At 33.5% G+C, this 24,601-nt stretch overlaps 2 protein-coding genes across 2 annotated transcripts in view; both read right to left on the bottom strand.

Annotated features, from left to right (window-relative positions):
• Positions 1 to 4,385, bottom strand: part of Rbcn-3A (rabconnectin-3 alpha) — a 19,885-nt gene extending 15,500 nt beyond the window's left edge. Inside the window, 14 exon segments of the mRNA XM_017908092.1 lie at positions 7 to 62; positions 165 to 374; positions 486 to 754; positions 757 to 1,130; positions 1,229 to 1,382; positions 1,457 to 1,669; positions 1,779 to 1,960; positions 2,035 to 2,232; positions 2,313 to 2,448; positions 2,540 to 2,752; positions 3,166 to 3,246; positions 3,380 to 3,533; positions 3,626 to 3,823; positions 4,250 to 4,385. Of these exon segments, the coding sequence (XP_017763581.1) occupies positions 7 to 62; positions 165 to 374; positions 486 to 754; positions 757 to 1,130; positions 1,229 to 1,382; positions 1,457 to 1,669; positions 1,779 to 1,960; positions 2,035 to 2,232; positions 2,313 to 2,448; positions 2,540 to 2,752; positions 3,166 to 3,246; positions 3,380 to 3,533; positions 3,626 to 3,823; positions 4,250 to 4,336 (2,525 nt within the window). The 5' untranslated portion in view covers positions 4,337 to 4,385.
• Positions 4,386 to 4,919: 534 nt separating this feature from the next.
• Positions 4,920 to 23,424, bottom strand: LOC108553264 (dynein heavy chain 7, axonemal). Its single transcript, XM_017908088.1, has 46 exons — positions 23,032 to 23,424; positions 21,446 to 21,595; positions 21,064 to 21,255; positions 20,592 to 20,968; positions 20,270 to 20,491; positions 19,879 to 20,176; positions 19,449 to 19,796; positions 19,025 to 19,290; positions 18,774 to 18,927; positions 18,377 to 18,603; positions 18,047 to 18,248; positions 17,657 to 17,891; positions 17,457 to 17,572; positions 17,080 to 17,358; positions 16,642 to 16,899; positions 16,292 to 16,576; positions 15,954 to 16,202; positions 15,526 to 15,871; positions 15,257 to 15,426; positions 15,038 to 15,169; positions 14,667 to 14,888; positions 14,130 to 14,581; positions 13,868 to 14,065; positions 13,528 to 13,675; positions 13,110 to 13,316; positions 12,810 to 12,991; positions 12,375 to 12,684; positions 12,035 to 12,280; positions 11,652 to 11,881; positions 11,348 to 11,567; positions 11,121 to 11,309; positions 10,472 to 10,846; positions 10,213 to 10,385; positions 9,895 to 10,140; positions 9,505 to 9,792; positions 9,201 to 9,392; positions 8,829 to 9,055; positions 8,252 to 8,622; positions 7,972 to 8,152; positions 7,713 to 7,901; positions 6,963 to 7,560; positions 6,654 to 6,864; positions 5,906 to 6,140; positions 5,678 to 5,829; positions 5,223 to 5,507; positions 4,920 to 5,126 (listed from the first exon to the last, which is right to left on the bottom strand). The coding sequence occupies exons 1-46, from the start codon at positions 23,422 to 23,424 to the stop codon at positions 4,920 to 4,922; spliced, it is 11,433 nt and encodes a 3,810-aa protein (XP_017763577.1).
• Between the last annotated feature and the right edge of the window lie 1,177 nt (positions 23,425 to 24,601).

The raw sequence follows: 24,601 nt of genomic DNA, 5'->3' as shown, positions 1-24,601 counted from the left end.
CCGCTCTTCGATAAAGGTCCAACCGTGTCTACACGCCAAAGTATTAATTCGCTGCAAAACCCCTACAATCACAAATGAAATTACCACTTGTAGTTGACAGTTGAAATGTTAATAACATTAAACAAGGAAACAATACATCATTATTTATTTATACTTATACTCACAGTAGGCGAGATATCTTTTAGGATTGTTTTATTAAAATCTAATTTATTACTGAGGTTTTCATTTGAATCAGCGTTCTGGAATTGTGATCCGGATTCCGGTATATTGTGATGAGATGTTGTCACCAATAAAGGTAGTACTGGATGACAAGTAATATCATTTACACGAAATCGGTGTCCTGAAGCTCTCGACGCATGCCCAATACTTAATACCTATTGTTCAAAAATAGCTGCATAAAATAATGAAAAAAATAAAGAAAAGAAAAGAAAAAACGATTTGGCAGAATGAAATAATGGAAATTTGTATACATCATTCAGTCGTACTTGTGAAAATTTCGTTTTATCAGCAAATGTTAATTGCCATAAATTTAAAGTTCCATTTGAATGTTTTGACACCATAGACACAATTGGACTTGGATGGGTCAACAAATCATTTACTGTTTCTTGATTTGTTTTTCCATTTTCCAAGTGACTGTTCCTTTCTTTTGCAACATTTTGATTTGGATCGGTTGAATTCTCAATATTTTTTAGCAGTTCCTGGCCAGTTTTCGATGTTAATGTCGACTGTTCTTCATCTTGTTCAATCAAACTCGTGTACATTTACCTTCGTTTGATGGTTTTGTGGATGATTTTGCTACTTCTCGAATATTTAATAACGGACCACCGGTATTATGTGAATACATCGATACACTATGACTCATTGTGGAAGCATCACCAAGTGGAAATGCATTAGGTATACGAGTAGAAAATGATATTTGTGCTTGTCGAAATGATCCTGGATGATATTCATCCAGCCATTCAATATGCCAAATTAAAAAGCTTCCATCGATCGGGTGGATTGAGAAAAGTAAATCTGGATTGTGATGCCAATCACGTAATAATGTCTCTATTTTGGTATCCAAAGAATCTGGAGCATGATTTATTGAGGACGTTACATCAGTTGCAATAGAATTAATGGATGTAGTATTACTGTAGAAAGAAAAAAAAGACGAATTTGAAGTATTGGGACCTCACTATATACATGTAATAGAGGAAACATCATTTGTTATCACTCAGAAATATTATACCTAAGACTCTGGTGAGAATGTGCACTGTATGGTAAACTATGATGTGATGAAATTGTGTGAGCTGTGTGATGTTCATCGCTGCTATGATCTTCTTGACTCATTGATCGAATTGTACCTCCCACTTTTTGTATGGGTTGTAATCGTACTCCTTTTTCTATGATTGAATGTAATTAATCGAATTACTTTTCAACAATATAATTAAATATTTATTAAGTACAGGAAACATACTCGATAAACCTTCTTCCTCAGAATCATGATCTGCATGGTCTACATCCTGTTGATGCAGTCCCTCTTCCTTTTCTACCACTTTACGTGTAAGTTCTTGTAAAATACTTTCTGCTTGCATTGTAAAATGCATTTCCTTATTGTTCAACCAGTGTAGAATAAAATTTGGTTCCCTTTCAGGATCTCCTGTGATTAAGCTTGGTACTAATGGTATATCTGTGACACAAAAAATATAATTAAGAAGTATGCTTAACTGTGTCTATATGCATGTATACTTAATATTTCTTTATTATAATTAACACATGTATTAACTTAATTATCGTACCAGTTTCTGCATTAATACTGGCTGCCAAATGGAAATGCATTCCTGGATAATGACCTGTTCCTTGATAATTATTATGAAAATCATGAACTGAATATGTTGAAGGTAAAGTTGGTAATGTTGGTGCTGTAGTATGGCCTGCTTGATGTTGCTGTTTTGCATGTCGACGAATATGGAAACAGGTTCTACAAAAAGTGCATATACCATTTTATGAATAGAATATAAATATATAAATATCGAATTTTGTTATTTTACACACTTCATGTGTTTGAGCCGTTGCATAAATCGATGTTTGTGCATGTTATGATGTCGATGTTTCCCATGATGTCCATGTCTGTCAGAACCTTCAAATTGACTCATATTTGCTAAACCTTCAACTTCTGGTGGTATTGTTTCTGCCCAGACTCGACAAATGTTGTCTCTACAAGACGTGACCAGCATATTGGAAACAGATCCCCTAAGAAGAAAAAGAAAAAGATTTCATCAATTTAAGCACAGCAATTCAAATAATGACTTATAATATATTCTTTTGCATACTTTGGCATGTATTTACTAGTCTTACGCCAAGATAAATGTGTTACTGCACGAGGATGAGCAACATAAACAAAACTATAACTGTCACTACCCATAGATTGTGTGACATTTGTATGATCCATACTTCTTGTTGAAAACACTAAATAATTTTAAATATAAGTATGTTAAAATTCTCACGAATTCTCATTTATGGAAATGTCTTATTTCCATTACACATAAAAGAATCTTACATTGCTTATTCTCAAACCATATTTTCACTAATCTATCATTGAATCCTGTTGTCGCAAATAATGTACCATCTGGACTGAAACTCATGAGATGTACAGGTGTAGCTGTGCGACATTTCCAGACACAGTTCCATGCCCCTGGTTCATTTCCACTACTTAAATCACCAGGTGCTGGACTTTCAGCATCTCCACCAATTGAAAAAGTAACTGTTCCAGCTGAAAAAGAATTAATTGTACTTAGTCATATATATTTATTTAATTTTGATAAATACAGCTGAATATAAGTAAAATTTCATTGCAATCATTCTTCTAACTAAATGTCCTTTGCAAATAATGAAATATTATCTATAGATCTTTCCTATATTATTAATGTAGCAAAGAGTCAAGGAGCAAAAGCATGAAGCTATAAACGTATTATGTGCTTAGAACGTATGTGTAGAATCGCCAAAACCAATTTATTTTAATTACATAAAGAAGAAAAAATCATAAATTCTAATATTTTTACAGTATGTACCTAAAAAATAGAATCTACTATTTGTTATATGAAAATCTCTGTGAAATAAGGTTACTAAAATCAACTTCAAACATTATTACTGTTTTTCACATTCTTCACTAGTAACAAAACTCACAGGTTTGAAGAACATTTGAAGTATTTTCTTCACGTCCAGTTACAACACCCCCTTGAGTTCGTAACATATTTATCTTCATCACTGTATATAATTTTATTATTGTGACAGAACACAAGTGTAATAACAAATGTACATAAGTAGTTAAAATTAGGGAAAATATCGATTATTATTATTATTACGGATAAATTAAATAAGATAGACAAGAAAATCTTACTGTGTTCTTCTTGAAATGGGGTTATATTTTGGTGCCATAATTGTAAAAGTTCTCCACCAGTTAATAACCTTGTTCCTTCCAAATTCCATGATAGAGAACTAATATTTGATTCAGTTGTTAGACTACCAGTTTGAACCCATCGATATTCTAATTGCTACATATTATATAAAAGAATTATTAGATAATATATGATAATATGTAAATATTATTAATAAAAAATGATATGACTAAAAAAGAGACACATACATGAGAGCACGTGCTATGAATAAGTGGAGTTGGCTCAAAAATGCAAACTTGATTTTCATATGCTGCGGCTATTTTTCCTGTGTCAGTACTGCAATCCAAGCAACTAATTCTTATGTAGTTATGTATAGCTCCTGGTATTATCTGAACTCGTTCAAAATTACTGGCAAGAATTACTACATTACAACCAGCTGCATATGCCTATAATAGACAAATTCATTTCATAATATATTATCTAATCAAATTTTGAAAATTTAATAGTAACACTGATAACTATATTAAATATTTAGCTTATTTATTATTTAAACATCTTTACAAATAATTATAAGACATAAATATTAAATTTTTTATTAATTTTATATGAAAAAAATAAACATCAGTAATTCAGCTTATAATCAATAAGAATTAAAATTATGGAATAAATTAAACATAGTTTAATAGAATAACAACATAAAATCATGTTAAATTGTTCATAATAATATTGTGAGTTTGCAAATATTTCGTAGATAACTTTTTAATGAAATACATATCTTGAACAACTTGAAATCAGATATATTAATTTTTCGATATAATTTTGGAATCAGAATCAATTGCAAAAGGAACTGATTAACATTGTACATTACTTACAGTAAAAGAAATTCCTTCTACAGAGCCTACAGCGTAACAACGATCACCTGCATTGCAAGCTCCACTTAATATCTGATGACAATTCATTTTTTCTATCAAATATTAGATCATTCTTTATTAAACTGATTTTTTAGTTAGATGTATTGATTTTCTTAACTGTGACTGTTGATTTGCAACAACTTTTTATAAGTTACAACGTCGAAACGCCATCCGAAAGTGACATCACACGGCAGCACCTTGCTCGATTAACAGCCATCTTTAAATGGATTTCTTCGACATGATGTATTGTCACTTATATATGTTATCTAGTCGTACCAAAATAGGAATTCAAAATATTTAAATTTGTACATAGATTTCAATGAGTTGTATATTTGATTGGACATATACATATTTTTCATATTTAATACTATATTATAATGAATACTACCAGTTTTTTCATTTTTTATTCATTTTCTTGGTTTATTGGCTATGTTTTCTATATATATGTATATGTATAAATATATATATTAATTTAGTAATTTGAACATACATGATTTATATTGTTCAAATATTTATAATACCTAATATAAATATTAGATTTAAATAAATTTTACATATCTTTATTTAAAAATTTGGATAATATTTCATTAATTCGAGATGTTAATTTAAAAAAAGAATAAAAGAATAATGTTTAGTCGGAAAGTTGACAAAGTAATGCAACTCCTCTTATAATCCAATGTTCTGGTGATTTCAAAGTAGGTAAAGTCATAGCAATGACAAAATTTGTTGAATGTCCAGTGGTAGATAAAACTCCCCGTCTTTCACTAGTTTTATACACAGGACATACATATGTTACGTTTTCTTTTATATCTTCCTTTCTCATAGGAATTAGCCATATCTAAAGCGATAGTAATAATAAATTAGGAAGCAAGAGGCAATATTAAAAGGAAAAATTATTAGAATGTATACAAGTGTAATAAATATGTATATTTACAGGAAGCATAGCTTCATAAAGTACTTTTGGAAAGCTTTCGTCTAGAGTCATTTGTCTTTTATCGAATCTAGCGCCATCTAAAAACAATCCATCTATATATACTCCATCTTCTGGAGGAGATATAGGTGTTGTATCGAAATTTAATACACGAAAATCGAAAATTAGAAGATCTATAGGAATTTGATATTTCCTCGCATAGTTTTGTCTAGTTCCTGTCAAGAATGCTTGAGTAAAATAGAATCCAGAAATCCAATAAACAACTGGCGATCCCTTTTCATACCATTCCTATAATAAATGTAATTGAATTTGAATGTAAAAAATTAGATTTACATATAATGAGCAAAATTGTAGGTTTAGAAGATTCAAAACACGATAAAATAAATACATATAGGATAGATAAATTACTAATGAGTAATTACTATTACAAATTTAGAAAATGACAAAATTTTCCTTACTCGAAGGAAATTCAAACGGCTTAGCAAATCATGTATATAACTACCAAGTGGTTTTAGCGATGGATATGAATATTGTTGCCATAAAGTAGGTATTTTGCTAGTTAAAATCGCATCATAGATATCTTCTAGTTCAAATGACATGATAATAAAACCTGTATAATTGTAAATAAATGATAATATAAGCTGATTATAAGTGTAATATAAAAAATTTGATAAAAGTAAAAGAACCTTTAATAGCCTGTATAACATTTTCTAGACTTGTTTTAATGTAGTCAAGAAGTTTGTTAAATCTTCCCATTTCTTGTACCAATACCATATTCATACTTTGTTCATAAGACATTGGATATTTTTTGAGTGCCAATGTAAGGTCATAGTTATTTGGCAATTTTTCTAAAATGTCATTTGCCATTCTATATACTATTTCATCATTTGTAGCTTGTCCAGTTCCAGACTTGACTCTTTCCTATAACGAATAAAAGGGAAAAAAAAATCACATTATCATTTTACTTTTTTTAGCTTAAATCACATTATCATTTAGGTTTATATATGAAATAGTCTACAATATTTAAATGCTGTAGATCCACTAACCTGTTTAGATTTCCAGAGATCCTAATCCAGCCAATTAGACATAATGCAATATATATAAAAGTTGTGTGAGGAGAAATATTAAATACAGCAAGTACAAATTATCTATTCTTATTTTTCTTCACATTTTGTTAAAAATTGGATGTATTTGATAATAATAATATAATAATATAATTATAATGATTACTTTCTTATGTAATTTATTTGTACTCACTGTATAATAATAATATCAAATAAAAAGAAATCAGTAACATGTACATACCATACGGTCCTGGGCAAGATTATCATGCATGAATTAAAACATCATATTACCAGATATATAATAAATTGTGTATTAAAGGTAGAAATAAGTAGAAGATATAAAAGAATTCAAGATGATAGAGGAAATTACCTGAGTTAGTAGAAGTGATGAAAACAAAAGGTTCGTTTCATGCTGATCTTTTATAATGTCTGCATTTTCATTCATACCGAAAACACTCGGTTCGGTAATTAAGGGTAAATTTTGTGTATAATCCACAAACGCTTCATGTTCTCGTACATTTGGACAGTAATAAGTCGTTGAAGTATCATCGAAATAATAACGTTTCTCGTTAAGTAGCTCTCTAAAAAGTTAGAAAAATCATCATATAAAAATATGATTCGATAGATGGTAAAATAAATTAATTGAATTTGTGTAAATGTTAGATATATAATTATTTACTCGCAATAAAATTTCGATAAAATAGTATTTAGTGTTCTGCGATCCCAATTATCCGTCACTCGTCCACCGTAATTGCATTCTCCAGTTAAGTATTTCAGAGCATCGAACCTTACATCTTCGAATTGGTCAAGGAAAAGATGTAATTGTAAAATACTGATTCGAAGATCTGTTTCATTGAATTCGTATGTAATGTTCCAACCAATTGGACCAAATTTTCGCCTTTCTTGAATTACAGCATGGAAGAAACACAACGAATACAAAAGTTTTTTGAAATACTCGGTTTGAGAGCAAGACTCGAAAAAGTCTGGATCGCTGATTGGATCACTTGTATACGATCTAATGATGTTAGCTCTTAGTCCTTTTGGTGGTTCATTTGTCATTTTTATACTGTTTTGTAGAACTGAAGATGGAAAGTGTTCCGACGGGTAACTCGTCAACCACAATCGAAACTCTGAGTGAATCGTATCAGGTATCAAACCTTCGCAAATTTTTTCTAAGGTGTCCATCCAACTAATCGACAAGTGACAGTTTTGTAGAACTACCCAGTTACCAGCAATTACAGCTGTTTGAATCATTTCCTCGGCAATTGGTCCTTGCCCTATTAAACACTTGGTTGAAAATTGATCGATTTTTTTTCCCTCTTTATCTTTACCCCCTCCCCCCGCCCCTCATTTTTCTCACCAAATTTCTCCGAGAATATTTCATTATCAATTAAAAAAATTTCATTATAGATTCAATATGAGTATTTACCTTGACCGAGGGAAATATAAAAAAGGCGATTCACACTGTAACCTTGCTCCTCCGCAAATGCGAGTAGCAATTGTGCTGGATCGGTACCGGGCGTCAATATAAATATCAATGGAGTGCAACAGTTCGAATCGGCATAAGTCGAAGTCAAATCGAATGGTGGTGGTTCAATAAATTGTGAACCAAGTTCCGCTGAAAATAATGTCATCGTATATTATACGTGTATAATATACGAAATATCGAATGATACAATGAATGGTACCTTCGACAAAATTTTGTACTGCTGGAATAATCTTGTCAGGCCGAATACATCTCAATATCAACACTCTTTTAAATAGATTTAGATCTTGAAATGGCGGTGGGATTGTCTCAGTCTGAGGTTCCTTGGAGTCGAATAACTTTTTCCATTGTGCCACATTACTGGTAAATGCATTTCGTATGCCCTAATGACAGACGAACGATCGAGTAAAAATTAGCTTTTCGTAAATCATATTTTCTTTCAAGTTTTACAAGTAAAATATCGTTCATGTTTTCAGGCTAACCGAAAATTCTTCGATACTATCAAGGTTGCATAGTTCATTCCACTGTTTAATTGGTAACCATGATGTTGGATTTATATACGGATTATCGATACTGATTCCGCCCGTTAATAAAAATCTCCAATGTGATAGATTAAATTGTCCCCGTTGCTCGAGTAAGTTAATTGTTAGCAATAAGGAAAACAATAATTTATCCTTCTCGAATAAAGATCTACAAATGTTCGCGTAGAGGGAATGCGTAAAATACTTCATGAGGTCTGTTAGCCGTTGTGCAACTGTTTCCGCCGGTTCTGTGTTATCGGTAGCCAGTTCGAATAAATTTACAAACCAGGACAACGAATATTGATACATGGGATCAATATTTATCAACATACCTGAAATGAAATTTAGTTACTTTTAATTATTCAGTTTATATTTGCCCTAAGTACTGTACAGTATGTGTATGATGTAGAATAATAGTGATTTAATTTCGATCTAGCAACAATTCTGTATGCCCTTTAATCAATTATAAGAGGTTGGTAGTAAGTATTTATTTTATCGAAAAGAAAGGAGAATCAAAACATGATGTTGCTTTAAATACCAATTGTGAAAAATAATACGGTAGAATATTCAGCGATAGGGGTGTACTGTAATCTAGCATCATCAATTGACTTTTCAGTTTGTTCAGCTGCAGCTTGTTTCACTTGAATTTCATTGCTTAAATTTTTAGACGACGTTAAAATATCTACCGCTTCTTCGTCCTCTAATACATTGCCCTCGGCAATTGATAATATTTCTAAAATTTTGTCCTCTGTTTCTTGCAATAGTCTAATTTTCGAACAAACGAAAGAGAAAGAGATGAAGGAAAAGGAGAAGTAAAGTATATCTATGAAGATACATATAGAGAGTAGTGACATACTTTTTAAATAAATCGATAAGATAAATAGATGAGTGAAGGAAACAAGAAACGTACTTTTTGTTCGCAGCTCCTTGCACGATCAAAGCGTTTTTTTCTGATTCCAAGTCTGGTCTTTCCTTCGCCACAACAATACCTAATAATTGGTCCTCCAATCCGGTTGGTGTTATCATAAAATTCAGTAGCGTTACTTTAACTGCTACCTCTGGTAAATAATGCGGATTTCTTAATCTCGTAGTGATATATAGTCTAGGAAGAAAACAGATTAACAGTAGTGGAATATTTTATAATTTTTTTAACATTTTCTCGCAACGTTAAGTGCTTGTAGTATTAAAGTTATTACGCAGTAATAGGATAGTACCTGAAATTGGTATTATATTCGATAATTGCATCACCAAATTTTATGCAGAGTGCACCGCTTTGCTTGAACGTTTCTTTAAGTAATATCGGTTCAAGCGCAGCGTCTAGTTCTTCAGCGACATGCTCCAGGAGTACCGGTTGCCCAAATTGCAATGCGTTTTCCAAGACTCGGCCATAGTCAGGTTGATTTAGTCGAATGATATTCAGGTTATTTTCCTTTTCCATATTTTTTATCCATCTATTAGCTTGACTTTGAGGATCTATTATTAATGGCCATCTTCTTGCATTTCTAAATATTCGAGTCAATTGGTTCGATTAATATGATAATATTAATCGTTTCAGAAGAAAAGGAGAAACTATGAGACGGAAGACGTTACGAGAATTTACTTACTTGATGATTATACCATTATCGACAGAAAATGCATCGTTCGGAAGACCGAAAATATTCCAAGATCTGATTAAAGCTGGATCTCCAAGAATGTCACGTAATTGAAAATCTGAACTACAAATTACATCTAAATTGGTACATCGCTGTACCCATATGGCAATTTGTCGAACACGAAGTGGCATCGTAAATGGGCCTAGGTACGCTATTATACCAGAAGCGATGACGATATCACCCATTAATCGTTGATACCTGTGGGACGATAGAATTGCTTAAGTCTAGATATTATGAAAATGTACGTGTAGATTTGTATAGAAATTTTACCTTTCTCCCAAAAACTTTGCGGTATCAGACCAACGCGTGTATTCTCCACCCAATCCGCCGATCAACTCTTCGGCACGTTTTAACTTGATCTCACAGTCTGTTACTTTGTCAGACATTGCTTGAAAAGCTATTCTTCTCTGTTCCAATAGTTCCTCCAATGTTTTCAATTTTTCCTATGCAGAACGAATAAATTATACGATGAATCAGCATTGCGTTATTTGTTTGACCACTTTATACGCAAATGTGCACGCATAGGTACCTGTACTTGCCGAAGTTGGTCTCGTTTTGCTTGTAGTGTGTTCATGGCCACGTCGTAAACTTTTTGAGCTTCTGCCAAAGCTCTTTTTTTCGGAGCAACTACCTTCGATACTTTATCATATTCTGACATTGCGTATACCCATCGGCACAATCCTTCGCACGCCGTTGATACCTTTTTTATTTTTTCAGGATTAAAATCCGGGTTGGTTAAGTATTCTTTACGAATTTTTTCAATCACATTATCGGGAATGTTGTCCTTGTCAAAATTGAGCAACGAATCGAGGAACTTTGCGTCGCTTATCATTCTAAGAGACGCTCTCCAGTAATCCTCGGTATGCGTACCATCAGGTTGTTGAAGTTTCTCTGGTTTTATTTGCTATGCGATATGATAGGTGTCACTGTCAGTGCATTTAATTACTCGTTAAAGAGTCAAAACGAATTAAAGTACAGGTGAAATGTAGCGGTCAATCTCTTCGATCCAATTCCTTTGGATTATTTTCCACGCCTTACGTATTACGTACAACCAGAATCTTTTTTAAATTTTCTTTCTGTTGTAGAAATGGAAGTAAAACGTGTCTAAAGAGAAATGGCCGTGATTAACCAATACATTTACCTGGTACTTTATTAAAATCAAACGACAGGTTTCCAACCTTGAGGACACAAACGCTCTCGAGGATTAATCTTACTCCTTGTGGCGGTTTCTTCATCGCTCTTACTATAGCAATGTCAGCTGTTGTCAAAGTATCCAAAGCACTTTGAGCACGTTTTAAAATCGGCATCGCTTCGGCTAAATCAGCGTCACATTCGGCCTTAATCGCAGCTGCTTCATCCACACACACATATGTATGTTTGTATACATAAATTAAGCGACTCCAACCTCAGCTGCATTTTCATCGATTTTAACGATCTTCTCGAATTCTGCTGCTTCTTGCCTCTCCTTATCAACTTCAAGCAGCATTTTTTCAACATCTTGGGTAGCGATTATTAGTTGTGGTTGCAGAGATTTAAGAGTTTCTTGCATCGTTACGACTTGCTTCTGGGTATCGTCTAACTGATCTAAACCACGTTCGTATCGAGTTTTTGCACTCGTTATCTCGCTGTTTCGTAAAAAGAAAAAAAATTCAGTGGACTTGAAGTATCGACAGAAGAATAGTCGATAGAAATTTTCACGTGTTACGTACTCTCGTTTTCTTCCTAATAAATCTTTAAACGTATTTATCATTTCAAGATACGAGGTTGGAGTGACATAAACACGTCTATTTAATCGAGTCCAGAATTCTGCGCTCAAATTTTGTGCCGAGACGTGAAAAAATTGACACATATCGATAGCGGCGGTTCTTTCGTTATCCGTGAGTTCGATCATAGATAGAAATTTGGTTGAAACCGCTAACAGAGCGTCTTCTGGCCATGTCTTCAAAAACAAAATGTCGTGTATACATATGCAATAATGAAATTGCACTTGCATTACATTTGTTGCACTGATTTACCGTTATCATTATTTGATTAACAAGGAAATATCGATATATTTACAGAAAAGGATAATATCCAGTTTCTGCGATAATACCTGAAGCCAATCAATGGTACAGCAGTTTACTAGAGCCGGAAATTTTCTGATTCGATTGCGAAAATTATTTCCTATCGGAGACATCACTATTACGATGTGCAGTTGATCACGAGTTATCTGAACAAAGAGATTGAACAAAGCTACCGCACTGCCATCCGTTTGCACTGATCGATCTCGTTGTCTATCTATTTGCTTCATCTGTTCGTATATTTCCGCTAATTCTTCGCTGGTAAATATGTTCGGTACCTAAATTTTTTAGTCATCATCAGAATTTCGTGAGAAACTATTAACTATTAAAATGAAACTATTAAAGTAACAAAAAAGAAATGGAATATTTTACCTCTCCAGAATTAAGGATATTACTGATGTCTTCGAGGAAGCTCTCTTGCTTGATTTGAGTATCGGAAAAGAGAAAAGTGGAGTGAAGATCGGTGGCGGTTACGCGTTTTAGAATTCCTTTAATATCTTCATGCCACGCGGCAACTCCATATTGTTGAGTTACTTCAACTTGAAAAACATCGTAGTCGCATATATGCGAAGCTAGTCTGGTCAATGACTGCCTTCCTGTACCTCCAACACCGACAAGAAGCGCGTGATTTCGCGGTTGTTTGATAATACGAGAAATTCGAGACAGATGTTCAATGACAAACCTGGCGCGTTTCGTAAGAATTTTTATTCACAGTGTTTATGTCCGAGAATTAGTTTCCATATTGTTATTTGCATGTATGTACAAACAGTCTAATTCTTTATCTTTCACTCAAAGTTTTATACGTACCGAAATAAGACCAAATTCATTGGCTTTTTACTCATTGTATTGTATTCGGCTAGATAATTTTCAACTATTTCTCGTAATTGCTCAAGATTCGGGACCTCCTGATAAAGTCGAACATCCCCTTTCGTGTCACCAAAGTCGCAATATACTAAATTTCGAAGTTCTTGCTCGGTAATCAATCGAGGCTTAAATCGCAATAAAAAAAGATAGAAATGGATATGTAAGATGAGAAATATTAACAAGAGCATAATTAATGATCAAAAAGTAAGATGGTAAACCTACTTTATCACTCGGTGTTGCTACTTTCTGCGAGGGAAGAAAATCTTTAAAGAGCTCTTCCATAAGTACATTCATTCGACTGCTTAAGGTAACGCGTATTTGTTTCACCAACCAAGATATATCATCCTGATCTATTAAGCGATCTCCAAAGACACGAAGTACCTCGTGAACCCATAACCTTCTCATGTTGGTTAAAGTTGGCATAGTTTCTGGCACGGATAACAGGACACCCTATGTATATACATACATATACGTATGCATATAACCAATATTATAATAAACTATAGGATCGAATTTAATTGTATGTGCACATTGTTTGCTAACAGCTTTGACAATTGTTGACAATTGTATTATTTTAATTGACTAACCAACTGTGTATGCAAGTAATACTAATTAAACGAACGTTTAAGTTTAAATTTGACGATTTAAAGCTTGAAATAACCTGTATCACTTTGGAGAAGTCGCGAAGATTGAAGACATAATGACATTTGGCTGGCGTTGGTAAAAGATTATTGAGGCTTTCCTTATACACGTCTAATGTGCCCAGAACAATTTCGTCGATGCATGGATCGAATTCTTTGCTGAATCCTCTGACAGAAATAAAAATATTATTTTTGAAAAGAACAATAAACGGGAGAATAAAAGATTTGTACAAGAACAAAGGAGAAACGAAAGTAAAATGGAATGAATGAGAAGTATCTTACAAATTGTAATGTTATGAATGTACATATATATATACACATATACTTGGGCGAATGAATGAAGGATTTATATATACGAACCTCGTGTCAAGATGCCAGAGAATGATTTTACTAAATATCATAGACATTACTTCGTCTTCAAATTCTGATATCGTTAAGATGACAAAGTGCCTTTTAAATCTTGGTGTGACATCTCTTCCACCTCGATAGGGTGGAGCCATAGCACACATTAGATGAACGTCGATCAGTTTTATCATATTCTTCTCCTTTCTATCGAACCTGTGATAAAAATTAAACAGCATGTACCAGTATCGCTAAAAATAGATCGAAACGAAAACTGTACCATTCTCCATGATCTAGCCATTGTCGTAACAATTCGATTGGAGGTTGTGCACCGTAAGTTTCTTTCATCGGCATAGAAAGATCGTCGACGAAAACAATCCATCGTCTGCTTATAGGTGCTCCATAAACACCTTTTCGTCTTCTATCCAGTTTTCCCATAATAGTGTCTTGAGTTTGATTTGCCGTAGTTTGCGCGGAGAAATTTATGATCAATGGTTTGTTCACTGTAGGATTATTCTTCTTTAATAGAAAATCAATTATGTAGACCGATTTTCCTGTCCCGGTCGGGCCTATGAATAGCACTGGTTTTTCGTTGCCTACTAGCAAACGAAACAGAGCTGTGTACCGTATTGTCTCGATTGTAGGCACTATTATTTGATTCACAGGAATATCGCGAGGAATAGGAGGACTGTCGAGCAATTCATCGGACCACAGCCTCCACTTTCCTTTGCCCTGATCGTAAACAATAACGAAAAACATGTAAATATTGACGTTTTATTAACGTCCTATTAATTGCCGTATGTATCGTACTACTTACTTCTTTGATGAATTTATAGTCAAAGACAAGACCGTCTCGTGGCATAACGAATATATATGGCTTTAAAGGTGGTTCTATCGGTTTTGGCAATTGGAATGTTTCTAAGAGATCCGAAGGAAAAATTCTTTCAAGAAAACCACGAAAAAGAACGCTAAAACGTTCTCTCGATTTTCCGTTCAGTACACCGCCCAGTGCCCAAATGCACGAGAAGAAAAATGAACCCTAAGAAAATTTCAACAAGAGTAACGAGAAAAAAATTCCAAAGATCAGCTAGCCTAATTTAGTCATGACAAATCGAATAAACTTTTATATTTTTTATACAACGATACTTTCAACGAGAAATGTATAGGTTTTTCGAATTTCGATCTAACCTCGATTTGCGCTCGAAGGTCCAACTCGTCGATATCCTTGATAGCTTTCTCGTCACGATACTCACTGAGAAAACAGTCCATTAGATAGGTCAGTGAACGTATAAGATTTGTATCCGGCATAGGACAAATTTTCTATAATTTTTAAAAGGCTTTCTTAAATTTACGAGTATATGCAACACAAGTAAATTGGCACGAATGGAATTCTTTAAGGATAAGAACCTCGACATGTTCGTGATGTGACCAGTGAAGTAGAGGATCGCAAAATCTTCGAAATAGCGATTGATATAGAAAGTTTTTCAACCACGGATTCATCATTGACGGAGTCTCAGCTATCCAAGATTTAAGCAAAAGATCCCAACCGAGGGCATCTGGTTCCATATAAATCATTCCTACATTCACAAATCAAATCGGACCTTACGAAGATTTCTGAATATATATTTATCGAGAAAAAAAGTAATAGAGAAATAGAATAATAGGGAGCCATATACCGCAACGGGAAACTGTTGCCGGTGAAGCATGTTCCAAATCCATAGTTTCGAATATCAAATTGGTAGATGGTCCTAATTGGATAATTTCTCCACTCATTAAGCAAAGTTTTTTATTATCGTCGAGTACTGTATTCATGCTTTCGATCCATACTGCATCTATTGGTCCATCGAAAATTAACCACTTGCGATTATTGTTAGTCGAAGTAGCAAAATTGCGATAACTGATGGCTAAAACTCCATCGGACCATTCGTGGGATATCGGATCGAACTGCCCATATAATTGACCCAAGGTAACAGCCTTGGGATTCATCACGAACGTTTCTACTTTACGTTCATTAATCAAATTCTGAAATATTTTTTCTTGAAAGAAGAAAATCAAATTCTAATTATTTATCTATGTACATATTTAAACCAGCGATTCGACTTACTCGATCTTCGCAAAGTTTTAACGTGTCAGCTAGAATATTATACGCTGCTGTTTTCCCAGCAAATGGAAAGCCAACGATCATAAATCCATGTCGAACGATCATCATCTCGTACATTTGTTGTATTTTCTCCAAAAACCAGGCGCTACATTGCAAATTAGATGTCGAACAAGCATCATAAGCACACGCATTTAAATCGGTATAATCTGGTTCTGGAAGTACGACACCAGGAAAAAGATCTGACATGATTCCCTAAATTAAAGAGATGTCAATGGATCAAGGGTAGAGAAAGAAGAAAGCGTAATTGTGCAATAAGGGTATGTATAGTATACAATACATACATTAAATAATGGTAAGTCTTCGCTGAGAAATTTGGGTAAATTGACATCTTTGATGCTACGCAATACTAAAAGATCTTCGTTTAGCTCAGGATATTTTATTTTTAAATTTCCAGCCGCCACTAGAACAGATTTTACCGCTCGCATTCCATAATCGTAATGATTCTGATTTGACAGTTGTTCCGAGCACAGCCTATATGCTGTTACGATTTTTACCGAAAGTGGTCTTGCTTCGTAAAAACCGTACGAATATAACGTATTTTCGGCTATCAGAGCATAATCTGGCACCTAAAGAAGCAACTCGATTAATTTTTTCCTCCCTATTGAATGACTCGTTATATATTTGTACTAACCATCATTGCGACCGGTCGGAATAGTGCCTTCAAATTGTCAGGAAGTTCGGTTCTTCCGGCATAACCAGGATTCATTGTTATAAAAACGGCACAAGTAGGGTCTAAGCTAATCTCGGTACCTTCGAAAACCAGTTCACTTTTCCCAGCGTTGATAGCTCGCTGAATAGTTAGAATTTGTTGCGCTACCACCGATAATACTTCTAAATCGATACGATTGAACTCATCGAAACAAGACCATGCTCCGGTACTTGCTAATCCCTGAATCAAATTTTCATACATGTTATCGTATTATTCTTGATTTTATTATTTTTGCTGTATTAAGGCTTGATCCTTAATCGTATCGTAATTTAATACGTATTTAGTATCGTGTTATAATGAACCGATAAAATATGAATCGATGCAGCAGCAATTGCAACGACATTGACAAGAACGATTTACCTTAAAAAATTTACCCAATGCGAGGTAGTCGAGACCCTCGGAACAATTAAATACAACACACTGTTTAGCTACAGCTTTAGCTAAATCCTTAGTAGTTTCGGTCTTGCCCGTCCCAGCTGGTCCTTCGGGAGCACCACCAAGATGTAAACTTAACGCGCTAAATAAAGTTCGATAACATCTATCGGTCAACGGTGTTATAACCAATCTAGATGTGTTTCCTAGATATTCATACGCGTATTTCAACGATGTGTTTATCATTGTTGTCCACAGGTCTTCGTTCTGAAATAAAATGAATAACATGAAATAGGTAACGTATAGTTGGTCGACAGATTACGAGATATTATATCCTTCTCCCGTTTTCTTTATTCTTTGCCTACCATCCAATAGTATCTCATTTGTGCCAACCATTTGAAATCAGTTGGAATAGTGACCTGTTGCGTGAACAATTCTTCAGCAACGTCTCGACTATGGACGTCCATTGTAACCAATGCCTCTGAAACGAGTTATATCTATATACGTATGAAGAGGAAGCGTCAATTTTTCATCAAACACTATACAATTCATTTTACATTAATACCTAGTGTTACGCGATTTTGCGTTGACAATTTACCGCGTACTAATTTCACTATTTCATTCAATTCGTGTGTACAAATGTCAACGTAGTCTTTTAAATCCTTCAAGCACGTTGATAATGCCTTCGTTATGTCCGCTGTCCAGTAGAGTTTACTGATACAAAGAATAGTCTGACCAGGCCACTTTAAGGCCCATTGCGATCTGAGTTGTACCAAATATGCTTCCTTCGCTTGTATTACCTATTTAAGGTGTGTACAATTGCCTATACTTATTTTTTACTTCTTTTCTACTCTTTACTTCTTTTCCGCATATTGGTTTTTCGAATTTGATTGGTTCTCGGTGTTTTCACTTTAATCCAATGCAATCCCGTGCTACTATTCAAGTTTGCATTTACCTGTGCTTTAACGCTCCTTTTCATGGAAAATTCAAGTTGGAGTAACCACTTTTCAACCTGACCTCGGGCCGCTCTTGTGTCGATGATGTCTTCAAGAATAATTTCTTCACCCTCGGAAGATTCCATAGCTGTTATTTCCAAATCAACTGTGAAGTTCACCCGTGCAATTCCTTCGAAACACTTTTTCAGATGCGGTTGTACTCTAATATGCACGTTAATTACGAGGAAGGAATGCAATTAATAGATACTTCAATACTTCAATGTTTATAATGTATGTTGATTATATTCTAAATATGTTTGCACATGTGTGAAATATTTTGGAATTTGTACCTGGTAGGATCTTTTGTTTCCGATAGTATTTCTAAAAGTTCGTCATTCGATAAGAAAAAGAATCGTGGGAAATAAAGTCTTTTCTTTTCCAAGTAGGCAGTAAGTCCTTTCTGTATTAGATCCAATAAATTTGTACATTTTTTTAGCCGTTCGAGCATTTTATCGATTTCAACGACAGACATAACTCGAGGATCCGCTGCTACAGACCACATAATTTCTCGCCAAATCTATATATACGTATATAGATTTGTGTATGTATATAGATTTATATAGATTATAGATGTATATAGCATTAGCTATAGTATTAGCACAATCTCTCTATCTGTTTCTCTAATGTTTCCAGAGACAATATAAATTGCAAAGAAAACGTAAAGTAAAATATTTAGTTGATAAGTACCTTATCGACAGCACTGAAACGTCGACCTTCCTCTGGCATTTGCTGTTGAATATCTGGCGATGAAAATATCGGTTCCAAGTACATCCATGTTGCTTGAACTTGTAGCCAATAATCCATAATATTTTGTAATAAAAGTAACTTGGACTCCCATTCTCTGAAGGTAATGAATATAATGATAAATAAGTGGCAACTGACATGTCAATGCATATGAATCAGTCGGCGGAAAATAGAAAAAATGGAAAATTATTTACAAAGTCTCCTTTTCGAATGGTTTGATGTAAAGAGAATTTTTCATAGTCTGAGCTTTGATCAAGTGATCATCCAAAAGTAATTGTATATCATCAACGCTAGCAATGACGTAGGTGCCTGTATCGCGATAAGGATTCACGGTAAATATGATTTCGGCCCAATCAAGGAACATTCGATCGAGTGTTCTTTCTAAACTTCCTTCTTTGGTTGCTGCCTCTGATATTGTCTCGAATTTTGTAACGTAATCAGCTAGACCGTAATCGAGAATCTGTAAAATAGTTTCTTTATCGTGACACGTTTCGTCGTAATAACTCATAGAAAGCGGAAAAAAGAAATAGTACATAAAAGGTATATATAACATATGATATCTATGCGAAAGATTACAAGTCAGATCGAGTTGTTGGAAGATGAAGGAAAATAACTTACTTTGGCAAGCGTCATCGTTTGATCAATCTTTATGGGAAAGCCAACAATTTCCGATACCTGTTCCCAGTGACGACTCTTCATAGAAGGATTTCCAAGAGTAGTTATCACAGGTATATTTTCTTTGAATTCTTCTATCTTTTCTCGAATAATTTCAGCGAGTTTTTTCGTTATCGGCTCTTGTATAGAACGTTCCAATCTATAAATTGTTCGGTAAGCGGTTCCTGTCCCTGTTTCGATTACCTCTGGTTCATGAGAACCTATGATCGAATTCATCCATGTATCATAGTTTGTTAAAAAATCGCAGGCCGCGTCGTACAATTTTTTATACGGCGATAGCTTGTCCGCTGTCTAAAGCAATACATTACGATCGAAACGGATTAATTCACATATCATGACACGTATTCCGGCTATACGCATGTACAGTACTTACGGTTTTTCTTAAAGGATATTCGGATAATTCCCAACCAAATAGTTCCTCTTCCTCGTTGAATCCATCGATCACGTCCATCGCGGTGATCAGTTTGTTATCTAAGCGATCAGCTTTCTTCTTATATCGATATATTTCCTCGATATTGCCCCAATATTGCAATTCGTCACAGTACTTTGCGTATAATTCAAGTTCTCGTTCAAATTGATCTATTCTTTTCTTAAGAATACTTTGAAATTCCCCAATCTTACTCGCAACAATTTTTCTATGTTGCTCGAAAATTTCCGGAAGTTTGTAATACCTTGTATTGCACGCGATAAATATTGATAAAATATAATAGTTGGATTCGTCGAAAACGATGTTTCTTTAAACATGACTTTCTATCCTTACTCACCATTGGAAGGCAAAGTTATTAATTTTCAGTTCAACGGGACTTAAAATCGAGTAATCTGATAGGAAAATGATATATTTAATAATTTCCTTTAATTTATCTTCTAATTGCCTGGTAGTCTCTGTTTCCGTGATATTTATAAATTTTCCAAGTTCCATTAATTCTCTTGTATTTGCTGGGACGCTTAAAGCACGATCTACGATTCGCTGATATTCATTTCCTACGCTAGTAAATGTACGTGAGACTTGTTAGTATCGTAGCGCACAATATCACAGATTAATAACAGATCAACGAAAGTAAGAAAATGTACAAAAGAATCGCTTACCCTCGAGATTTTTGTTGATACTCGCTAATCATTTTAGCGACCAATTCCTCTTTAAGCTTTTGCGCGACCGAGGCAATATACTTAATGATCTCACCACGGTGGACAATGAAAAAGCCAGCAAAATAGGTTTGATCAAATTCAACCTTTACGAAACGGGATAAACGGTCGTAGTGTGCAATTAGAGATCGATAATTTTCAAAGTTTCTAGCTGTATCGCCTTTCAAGGTTTCTCTTATCTTCACGGTTTCCGAGTCATTTATAAAATTCGCGTACTTCTCGAATTCTTTCAACTGTTCAATCGGGCCAACTGTTTCTTTATCGATGAGTTCTTTAATTTCTTCTATACGTTTCATTACATATTCACGTGATACATATGGCTACGATAATAATCGATATATATTCGAAATGTTAAACAGCGAAAATGTTGTTTGTCTATTATGCGAAATTAATGGGGAAAAATGCGAAAAAATACCTCGAGTAACTTCCGATCGATAGTGATAGAGGTGATATTCAGTAATGTTTCAACTCGTGGCAATGTAACGATAGTTTCTCGCAACAAATTCAGTATCGTCGAAAATGCTTCTGTAAAGACTTTAAATGTCGGATCGAATAATACGTTTAAATTTCGTACCATCACCTTAATATCGAAACCTTGACGTGTATTCTATAAACGACAATAAATAAAATAAATATCGACTTCTTGGAATTATATGTAAATTTATTTATGCTTGATCGTTCGAATCGAATTCTTCTGTTTTCCTACTATTCCTTAATTCCTATAAACCTATAATCCTATAATCCTCATAATATTCCTTTCCAGCGGAAGTAAAGGTGGAAAATAATTCGTTACTCACGTTTTTGTTGTAAAGATAATCAACGTACTCTTCTACGGAATTCAGATAAAGCCTTTGCAACTGATCTTCCATGATAAAAGCGATACAACTGAAGAATCGACGATATCCCGAGATGTCACTGATCGATGGCAATTCGTTTCGTTCGTACGCCTAAATATTAAATACAATATTATACACAATAAAATACGTTAAGCTTGATGTCACGTGCACAGAAACATTTCATCATTTCGCGTTATTTTACTTCACGAAAGATAATTCTTTATACACATCTTACTTAACATTTCAAATAAATATTACAAATCTTTAACCCGGAATGAAGCTATTTCCACATTTGTATGTAACAGCGTATAGTTTATCATATAATACCGTAATTAAAATTGCTTGAATTTTCGGTAACCAATATTTAGCAAGCTCCTCTCTTGTCTTCTGACACATCTTTGAAATGGATCTCTCAAAACTTCCAAGATCGTACGAAGTGTCGCACGCTGCCAGTTCAATTTCGTTTATAAGTTTGCAGTCACTGTTATATCAGTACACGTTTGTATGGAGTATATGAAAACATATGTTATATTTTAATATTAGATTTAGTTCGATAGAATATTTATATATTTCTATTTCGGGTAGTGCTGTTCAAATCTAACTTAATAAAAATGGACAAAATTGGAAGGAAATACGAAATATCGTATTAGATATGTCGAGTGATTTACATAGAACGAAATCTTCAGACAATGAGACAACTCCACCAGTGGACAACACTGATTTATTGTCCTAATACCGATATCAACTGACCTGAATTCGCGATACCAATAATCGAAAATTCGTCTTACGACAGGACGGTATAATATAATTCTTCTCTCAAGTTTTATTCTGTTCCATCGATAGTTAACCATGTGTTCCTTTGGAAGCTGTATTCCTTTGAATTGTTCACCATTTGCGAATAGAACTGGCTGAAAATTGTAGAACATAATTTTTAAATATCATTGTTCTCATATTTTTCTACTCTGTCGTTTCCTCAATTTTCCATCACCATCCCACTTCTTCCCCATTGACTTTTCATTTCTTCCTTATAGCGAATGTTCTTCCATCGTTATCAATTTTCTTTTCTACATATTTTGCTTACAGGTAAGATTGTGCGTGCATATGTATTTATCAAGAGTCTAACGAGTCGAGTAACATTTTATACTTATGTATGTTAGCAGATTATTTTAGTAGATTACTTATCTAAAAAGGTACGATAATTTATATATGTATTATGATTATTTTGTAAATGAATCGCATTGCATCTTATCAAGTGAATTAGTATCGTTCAATGATACTAACACACGTTATCAATGAAAGCATACGTTACATATTTTTATCGATATTATCACAAATTGTGCGATGCGTTATCAGTATGGAAGATGAGGAAAGACGAGAGTAGCAACCATTGAGATTTGAGTATTATATCGACTGATCAGCAGTCAAGGCATTCTCATTAACTCCCCGTTTCACATAACAATGCTCTTCTCACTGAATCATGGACGTCTCCATCCCGCAATATTAAGTCATGAATATTACAAATTGCAGATATTAAATTTGTAGCCTACCTGTTTCAACGAAGAATACATCGAGTTTCCGATAACAAATTCTACGACTGATTTCTTTACATTTAATATATATTCTTCTTTCACTTCTTTCACTAAATAATCCAGGGAATCTTTAAACTTATTTCTCCATTTTATTGGAATACGTTTTAAAATATGTTCTAGAAGATTAGCATCCATTGATCCTACATACGCATCATCAATGCCTTGTATCAAATAATAGTAGTATCGCAAAATGTCATCGTTCTCTTCTTCGTCTTGTCCTATTTCTTCTCTACATTTACTGAACTTACAAAATACTTTTTTCTTCTCTTCTTTTCTCTTCTGCTTTATCATATCAATAAGGTGAGTACGAAACTTTTCTCTTTCTTGACACAATGACAGATATTTATACATCCTTTAAGTCGATGTCTTTCGAGCATATATTTAATGTAACTTTTTGATGGACAATACACACACGCACACTTTGTAAATTCGATAAATATATATTTGAAATTATATCTTTTTCGTAGAATGTCAAACGTTATTTCTTTTATTAAATGTTTCGTAATATATGTAGATTTGTTGAATTGTTACGAATTAAAGATTATTTAAATGTTAATCCAGTGAAATTATAGAACTAATTAGGTCAATATAATATGAATCCTTTAATCTGTATTGTTAATTTTACATACCTCTATTATAAGCTATTTATTTATAAGCGATACATCAATATATTCTACTGAATAAAAATAATTAAAAATATTGACTATAAAATAAAGTTATAACGTATATATCCTTGTTTTTGCCGTTCGACTTGTATTATTGCACACGTACTTGCGACAAAATGATAATTGTTCTTTCAATAATTCCCTACTAACCTAGAGAATACGTAACTTTCCATGGTAACCAGGTTACATACTATAGTCTAGCATTTTATTTTTTATTTGGAACATATTCTCGAACTACATATGTATATTTCTGAATTAATTGTGTTGAAACATAGCTTTTAGCGATCATTGTATTTTACAATGTATGTATGCATGTAATATACGTTGTAAATTTACTTCAACGTTATTCACAGCAGCACATTCGAATCACGTAAAGAAAGAATAATATTGCAAGAATGAGAATTATAGTCTGCCTCTTATCTTTTCCAAAGATTTAATCTATTATATTTGAAAGTTTTAACTGCGTATGAAATGGTCAAACGAAAATTTTAGGCAAAGTAAAATAATACATTGCTTATTAACCTTCGTTTATTTACATTTGTATGTTCATTAACAGATGCATGAGATTAATAATTGCGTCTTTTATACATATAACTTACAGTTGTTATTATATTATATACATACATATATATGCGGATTCATTCACAAACATACTTAATGTATTATTTTACTATTTTTTTTTAACGCGTTGATTATAGATTTTAATGACATTGAAAAATTTAGTCAATTTGATCATTCATTATAAGAAATTAATAATAGAGGTGTTCTGACCTCGTATGTTTGTACAAATAAATTTGCATACATATGTAATGCGTTGTTTTTGATTGTCAGTCAATAGGCTTCATTACTTTTTGATCCCACAT

The sequence above is a fragment of the Eufriesea mexicana genome, unplaced genomic scaffold (genome assembly GCF_001483705.2).
Source record: "Eufriesea mexicana isolate 0111107269 unplaced genomic scaffold, ASM148370v2 scaffold9786, whole genome shotgun sequence".
NCBI classification, from domain to species: Eukaryota; Metazoa; Arthropoda; class Insecta; order Hymenoptera; family Apidae; genus Eufriesea; species Eufriesea mexicana.
Note: the sequence above shows the minus strand (reverse complement) of the source record. Positions and strands in the feature narration are given on the sequence as shown.